Raw genomic sequence first — 8,256 nt, 5'->3', positions numbered from 1 at the left:
GGTTAGTTTTCCATTTTGGCCCATTTCATTAAACATTCCATCTCTTAAATATTCGATCTATTTCCCTCAGTTTACAGTAATCATCTTTCTCTACCACTTGTGACTCCTCCTTGAAGTCTGCTTTTACTTCGTCAAGTCTGCTTAGGCCTACAGACTTCATGAAATGTGAATTCTAACGGTATTTTTGCACAAACAGGCCAAAGCTATAGGCCAATGTTTAGATTTTGTTTAAATGCACACACGCTCATACTCCCCATAAAAAAGCTGCACAATAAGTTGAAACCAGAACTCATTTATTTGTCCTTAAATGTGTTTTATTTCAAAATAAAATAAATATCACATACATTAGTGCATACATAGGCTCAAAAATGGACACTCAATTGGAATTCACAAGTTTTACATTTGTTTCTCATTTGAGTGCAACAGTAATCTTTTAAAGAAGCAATCCGATTGAAAAGCAGGATTAAATCATTAATGATATATGACGTGTATATCTTGCCATCAGGATTTCATTAGCCTACAGTTCACAATTGCGAGGGGGAATCATTGAAAATAAATGGACTGATCTTCTATAGTGCTTTTCTAGTCTCAACTACTACTCAAAGCACTTTCACATTGTACAGGAACCATTCACACATTGACACAGGTGCCACCTGTTCATCAGATAAATACTCACACACATTTACACTTCGACGTGCAGCATCGGGAGCAACTCGGGGTTCAGTGTCACTGTCGGCTGCAGGGCAAGGGATCAAGCCCCCAATCTTCCAAATGGCAGGCGACCACTCTACCACTGACCCACAGCTGCCAAAATAACAGTCGTATTACATTATCCAGGGTATATGAAGTTGTGGACCCCTTAAAACATGTAGCAGGACATCATAGCGAGGTTCCTCATGTCATCATTGGTAATACTGTCTGGTAAAGGAAAAATAGGCACATTAGAACAGTATCCACTATTTTTATTATAAAGCCTTGAGGATCTGAGTAGCCTATACTTTTTACCACCAAACCCTATTTACAAACTGTTCTTTTCAAGAATTTCCTTATGTTTTATTGTCCCTCTCACATTAGGCTGTTTCCTTAACAACATTAGGCTACAAATTGAAAAACTGATTGAGCCACAATCCGTCTGGCTACTTACTTTCTCCGCCCCTCCGCTGTGACCTCTTCCTGCTAATCAACCGCCAAACTTTCCTACAAGACCGCCGGAGACTCCCACCTCTGGAGCCGGTGGAGAAGTCGTTACTTTCGGCAGGAGTTTCGGGAAGCGTCGGCTCCTCGGTGTCGTCACACCCGTCTTGAATGCGACTCTCCCCTTCCTCCGGGTCGTCCTCCTCTTCTTGGTAGAGGACTCCCGAGGCTAGCAGCCGTTCAAGGACGAACTCATCCACCCTCAGCTCGGCTCTCATCTTCCCCGCTCCGGAGATGGATGTAGTTTGTCGGCACAGCGGGCAGACGATGGATCTGTCAGCGCCCAGACGTGCCTCATCGGGCCCCAGGGGTTGTAAAAGGGCCAGCAGGCAGCTCTCACAGAAGCTGTGTTTGCAGTGGAGTTCCCGGGGACACCGCCGTCCTGCGTTGTAGGTCCGGTAACAAATTCCGCACTCATGTTCAGTGTGCATCATGCTTTCTGATCCGGGCTTGGTTTGAATAACGTAAGAGATGAGATGTCCATACTTATAACATGGTGTGGGGAAGTGTGTGGGAGGAAGAGGAGGGCAGACAGGCCGTGTAGTGGATTTGAGCCAAAAAAAGCGTAGGCCATGAGTCATCAAGCTACTAAACTAGTGATGTGATGAAACTTGAAACTTCATGTGTAAACCTATTTTGTGTATGGTATGGGACAAAAAGCTGTGTTTTCCGACTTAAAGTCACCTACAGGACAAAATCACAGCCCAGGTGCACGCTGAAGCAAGACAATAAATATCTTGATTCTTCAGGTCTATTAAATGAGATTGAGTGTTTGCTTTTAGATGCCTAATTTACCCCCAACATTGTTTTTAAATTGAAAAATGTGAAGGCTATCCAGGATTTTTCCTACGTAATCTAACTTGAACTTGTTTCAGAAGTAAACCCTTCCTCGCCCACTCACTCGGTGTGATGTGAGCAATTCTCTTTCTCTTCTCATGGTAATCCCCAAACAACGCGACACATGCCTTCCTTTCATGGTGATTTCCGCTAAACTCTTGGCCAACAATCAAAAGGTGTGTGTGTGTGTGTGTGTGTGTGTGTGTGTGTGTGTGTGTGTGTGTGTGTGTGTGTGTGTGTGTGTGTGTGTGTGTGTGTGTGTGTGGTGTGTGTGCGTGTTACAATTGTCTTATTGTTAACCTTCCCGTTTTTACCTTCAGCATTGAACTTACTGTAAATTTGCTTCTTCTTTTTTTAACCTGAAGTAAAAGAAAACATTTCCCAAAAACTTAGAATATTCAAAGGGAAATGTCTCCAGTTCCAAAGAAATGATTTACTTGACCCTTTTAGCAAGATTATCTATGTGTTTTTTTAATGTTATGTAGTAGGCTATTCTTTCTATTATTATGCTATAACAAGATATTTGTTTTCTTTGTTTGGTCAGTACTTCCAAGCGAAAGGTTGTATTGGCTGGACTTATACTTGGATTAAATGCAGTGCAATGAGTGATATAGGCCTACTGTTAGCTCCATACTCCATTTCTTTCTCAACCAAATGTAAACGTAATCCTTTAGAAAAATAAAGTCAGATGTGCGTGAGCTGCGAATCACTCTTGTGGTGAAAACTGCCATATTTCATCTTTTCAGGAGCATTTGACAAAGTTTAAAATATTTTATTAAGTCTGGTTGTTGTAAAACTTTCTCAACCCACATAGGAACATTCAATTCTCATTATACCCTGTGTCTGGTCTATTCTTTTTAGTAAGTTCTTGCTAAAGAATTAAAGATCTGTCACAAAGTTTTCACAGCATTAGAGTAAAGTACCCACAGAGGAACTCAAACAAAGCACATTCCTTTTACCAAGTATCCCCCACATGTCTTAGTAAAAGTCAACTTGATAACTGTTTGATCGCAAAATGAGTGTGACTCTCAAAATAGCTTAGTAGGCGTCAAGCATGTCTGTACAGGACAAGCAGGTTATGTGAATCAGTAAATTTGGGATGGGTGTGACGGATACGGCATTAGAGGTAGTCATGTTACTTAATTTATCTGTCAATAATTCACCTGTTTACACCATGCTCTGAGTCTGAACATACATTACTTTTACAATTTTTTTTTTTCTAATTGACATCCACTAAAATGTGAGAGGATTTTCAAGTATGTAAAACAAATGTTTTTTTATAGTATCAACTTAAACAACTGACTTTTAATGTTGAAAAATTGAAGGTTGTAACACCCTAATCCACACACTGCTATTTTAAATCTCCAATATGCTGACTGTGTTGATGCATAGTAACATGCTGGTAATATGCGAGTAGTGGAGGTAGACTATGAAACTGTAATTTTCTGTCTTGTGTGTCCTGGTTACCTTCACATCACCAAGGGTTTAATTACTGCTGAGCACACCATAGAGATGCCTCAAGGGGGACTAGACAGAGATGAGTAAGACGAGTAAAATCAGTGAGACAGAGCGAAAACAGCAGGTTGCCAGTAAACCAAGCTTCAGTCACGAAGATACAGGATATTAAGATAGAAACTTGAAATGCACACATAGAGGGAGGAAGACTCTCTGCCAGCATGAGACCTGTACCAACATGAGAAGAAGTATGAACTGTGAGAGGGGAAGTACTGGAGTCAGTGGCAGGCATGAAAGTGTGCTCTGATCAAAGGACTGTGCAGTGGGTAAGTGGCTCTCTTATCTGCTTCTTAGGTGTAAAGATGGATCACTGCCAGTTTCTCTCAATCTATTCTCACTGAAACTGATAGGCTACATTGATACAAGTGGGCTCATTATCCAGTGCAGGCTTCAACATTTCCCTTTCACAACTTGTTTGTCATTGTTGCGAAATTGGAGACTTGCAAAATTTTTATTGTTGATGTGAATTATATTTGAACCCCTATTTTTGCTTGTTTTTTATGAATGTGTAGTAGACTTCTGGAAGAAAAGGTTTGCGTGTTACCATGGACCCACTCAAAGGAGACCTCATCTGCTAAGCAACAATGCCCCCATGAACTTGGGTTGCCATGTAGTTGTTCCATATGAGCAAAAAAGTTGCTGCAAAGCAAATCAAATGCTAAGCAAATCAAAAAGAGCCAGGCTAGCTTTCCCCTTGTTTCCAGTCATTATGCTAAACTAAGCTAACCAGCTGCTGGCTATAGCTTTTATATTTATATATATATATATATATATATATATATATATATATATATATATATTATATATATATATATTATTTCGGCAGACTGTCCGAAATAATTACACGGTCTTTTGCGGTATTTTTGTTGGTAATGTGAGATTTTGAGTTACACACGTCTCGTCTTCATAGCAGATAAAAAATAATATATATATATATATATATATATATATTTGGCTGCCAGGCTCAGCAGTTTACATTTATTATTAGTGTTAAAGGGCCACTACTCCAAATACTTAGTATTGCAATTAGGCTACATGAAGTTGGCACACTTACAAGAAACAAATTTAGAATTGAATGGTCAAAATCAATACAGTAGAAAGTGAGATATACTTTTAGTCTCAGGATTAGGTCAAGGTACCAAAGCATTGGATCCTACATTTCCCATGATTCAACTCAATAGTTGCTAGTGTTTTGTCAGACCCTCTTTGCAAGTGCTCACATTTTTCAAACTCCATTCTGTCAGTTTGTAACACAAACAATAGTTGTGAATTGTAACTCCAGATTCTTTGAGTATGGGCGTAGCCCTCTAAGAGTTTACGCTATTGGGATTATCATTAATGAAGATTTTCTTTCCCGCCCTTGCGTCCAGCACGGGCCTCAAATACGTCTGTAAACAATATAGATACTGTATATAACATGAGTGGACCTGTTGTTCATTTCCCAACATCAGCATTTTTCTTCAGCCAATGTAAGTGGAGCAGTTGGCCCCAGGGACAGACTGACAATCTTTGTGTTCAGGAAAAGTCAAGAACTGACGTCCAATTGACGGCACAAAAAAGTCTAATAAAGTGAAATTAACTGCCAACAGCAGGGGGCACTAATACGATCACATAGGCTACGTGTAAAAACAAATAAAAATAAAAAATAAAAAATGAGGAAGAAAAGTACAGACGGCAGAGTTATTTTCACATCAGCAAGAGGTACTGGTAAATGCCAGGAGCAGGACATGTTGTTTACTTTATATAAATAGGCTGCCTTTATCCTATATCCTATAATCTTAGAGAATTACATTGTCAGCTATCAACATGGGTGTGCATCATGATTATGAAAATGATCATTAAGTACTGTCACACTTAACTTGTTTAATACTTCCTGTTAATTTGAAACATTAAAGGCATTAAATGAATTGCGGGTAGACTGTGATTTCACTTGGTTCTATATTAGAGGTTGTAGTGAGCTCACTTTTGCTGTGAGGATGAAGACTGGTATTGAACTAAAAAGGAAAACATCCGGCATGCATTGGTACCACTCTAAACGTGCCGACATGCTAGGAAGGGGGATAAATAAGTCACCAAATGCAACCAAAGGCTTAACCAAAAGATCCTAGCTTGCACTTTCTGTCTGTTTTCCATCAGAGTCCAGTTTCTCTTTGACTTTCATATTTGCGTTTACTATTGCGGAACTGGCAAATACCTGGTGGTTGTTTGTGAAAGCTTCACAGACACAATTCATAGAGCCTTGTCATTTTGATCATTTTACAGCCTTACAATGTAATATAACATTGAAAAATTATATTATAGGTTATTCAATGCAAATTCTTTAACACAACAACAAATTATGTCATCAGTAATAGCTAATAGCCTATCTTTAAAATCGTTTGTTTATTCAGGTTGAAGATAGTTGCCGCACAAAAGATGACAGGGTAGTAACTAACACTCAGTGTAGTTTTGGTATAGGCCTGCAGAATATCTAATCCCCATGTACGGCAAGTAGCCTACTTTATCTCCAAAAGTGTTGTCAGTAATACTCTGTACTGTTTTATAATTACAAGTTAGTGTAATTTGGTGTTTCTGTAGCCATATTTGTTTTTTATTTTCAATGCAAATGTAATGGCATTGTACCTTTTTTTTTTTTTTTTTTTTTTTTTTTTTTTTTTTTTTTTTTTTTTTTTTTTTTTTCTACAGCTGAGACTTCATTATTAAACAACCACAATTAACATCATCGGTTTTGAGGTCTAACTTGCTGTGAATACCGTCTGATAGGCTACAGTATTGTGGCATAGTATCAGGACATCGTGGCTAGTGTCTGTCGTGCACGGCTAGGGGCTGATGGCCGGATGATGGGCCTTTTGAGAGAAAGTCCAGGGTAGTTTTTTAGCCCCAGTCCTTCCCTGGGTGGCCCGAATCTCAGAGGGCTACCTCTATACTCATAGAATCTGGAGTTACAATTCATAACCATCGTTTTATTTTGTGTAGGCTTTGCCCACTAAGCAGTCTCTTTTGGATTTTGCAGAATTTTTTTGAAATTGTTGTGTCCCAAAATACCTGATTTTGCAGGAGCTTTTGTAAAAACATTTGCAATAAAAGTTGCGTTATCTTTTATATGTTTGTTGCAATGAAGTTGCAAGAGAGAGAGAACGTTTTTATAGTTGTATAAGTTATATAGTTATGTAGTTACAGCTTGTTTTGGGGAGAATAAAATTACTCTGGGCTGAGTTTTCCTAGAAACCTTACCAAAAAGGCTCAGGATGCTGCAAATGTTGGTATAATATGAAAATTGCTGGTGGAATTAAGACTAAAAAATATATTTTGTTGAATAAATCAAATTTGAACATATGTGTCAGTGGCTTGTTGATCTTTACATTGTTAGTTAATTTCTTAACCTGGCCTGGGACACACATTCACACAGTTTGGAAAAGTACTTATTGGACTTTAATTTATCATTGCACTTACAATAACAAGCGAAGCTGTCCTCAATTTAAGTCATTCTGTACCACGTCTCATCTCCATTTTTTTTCCTTCATCCACCATGTGTGTTTATGTGTGTCAGTCAAGCAGCAGCCCAGCTCGCTGCAGAGAGTCTACAGGATTGAAACAGCAGCCACTTTCAGCGACTTTTTAATGAAATAACATTACAGCTTATATATATATATATATATATATATATATATATATATAATTATTTCGGCAGGACTGTCCGAAATAATTAGCACGGTCTTTTGCTGTACGTTTTGTTGGTAAATGTGAGATGTTTGAGTTACACACGTCTCGTCTTCATAGCAGAAACCTTGAAATGTATTTGGCGACGTACGTGTGTGCGTCAACCTGTTCTCACTCCCGCTTGGTCGTTGGCTCTAAGAGTCACATACTAAGGCAAAGTCTGGCACATTTATTAAATTTTGATTAAAAACAAAACCCTGTCATGATTATGAATTGGCCTAATACTTGATTGTGAGGCCTGACTCATGATTGTGGAAGTGCATTGTTGGTGATAATGTCATGGTAATGGCACTGGCCATTCCTGGGATGGGGAGAGCTGCAGAGGGAGGACGTTGATCCCCGTTGAAGAGGTCCCCTCCCTGTGGATCCAAGGCAGTGTACGCCGCTGTTATGGCTCTTTAGACTCGCAGCAAGGGTGGAAGTCCCCCGGCAGGATGTAACCGGTTTGAAAACTGGGGCAGAGGCGAACACCGCTGGAAGTAGTCTTCATTCTGTTATCGCTGAAAATAAACTGGGAGATGAACAATTGGTCTGCTCTTGTTATAAGCAGTAGCTGCGGCAGTAGGTAAGGCCCGTGCTGCGCGCATGGGCGGGAAAGAAAATAATTATGCACGTGCAAAGGGATAAACCCAATGGCGTCAGCTCTTAAGGGGGAAGACAATAGGAAATAGAACTTACTTTTTAAAATTCTTGAAAGTCTTAAGCTAAGATAACCCATATTACATCATTATCAGGGTTATTTTCTCATACATTAGAAAGAGCTACTGAAGATACAACTGTTTTCACAGACAGAATGTTCCTCAGTAAAATCAGTGGAGTGACTCTCTAAATGACTCAACTAAAACACATCTGAGTGCAGAAGTGGACGTGCTCACAAACATGCAGAAAGTATTATTACTGTGACTTATTACTTTCCACAACTGTTGCTTTTGCTTGTTTTTTTATACCATAATTTCCTGGAAATGCTCTGAGTGTGCAGGCCAGCACACA

General features: G+C 39.2%; 3 protein-coding genes across 3 annotated transcripts in view; 2 read left to right on the top strand and 1 right to left on the bottom strand.

Annotated features, from left to right (window-relative positions):
* si:ch73-335l21.1 (insulin receptor substrate 1-B) overlaps nucleotides 1-5,308 on the top strand; it is a 60,768-nt gene extending 55,460 nt beyond the window's left edge. The window contains exon 6 of the transcript XR_004331231.1: nucleotides 5,298-5,308. The gene's annotated coding sequence lies outside the window, so the exon portion shown is untranslated. The remainder of the gene's footprint in view (nucleotides 1-5,297) is intronic.
* si:ch73-335l21.4 (RING finger protein 227) lies at nucleotides 542-1,679 on the bottom strand. Its single transcript, XM_032511369.1, has 3 exons — nucleotides 1,145-1,679; nucleotides 816-918; nucleotides 542-558 (listed from the first exon to the last, which is right to left on the bottom strand). The coding sequence occupies exons 1-2, from the start codon at nucleotides 1,626-1,628 to the stop codon at nucleotides 860-862; spliced, it is 543 nt and encodes a 180-aa protein (XP_032367260.1). The 5' UTR covers nucleotides 1,629-1,679; the 3' UTR covers nucleotides 542-558; nucleotides 816-859.
* Nucleotides 3,300-8,256, top strand: part of si:ch73-335l21.2 (RING finger protein 223) — a 6,383-nt gene continuing 1,426 nt past the window's right edge. Inside the window, exon 1 of the mRNA XM_032511370.1 lies at nucleotides 3,300-3,812. The gene's annotated coding sequence lies outside the window, so the exon portion shown is untranslated. The remainder of the gene's footprint in view (nucleotides 3,813-8,256) is intronic.

Source organism: Etheostoma spectabile, unplaced genomic scaffold, assembly GCF_008692095.1.
Source record: "Etheostoma spectabile isolate EspeVRDwgs_2016 unplaced genomic scaffold, UIUC_Espe_1.0 scaffold352, whole genome shotgun sequence".
Lineage (NCBI taxonomy): Eukaryota > Metazoa > Chordata > Actinopteri > Perciformes > Percidae > Etheostoma > Etheostoma spectabile.
This window is presented reverse-complemented; position numbering and strand designations above follow the sequence as displayed.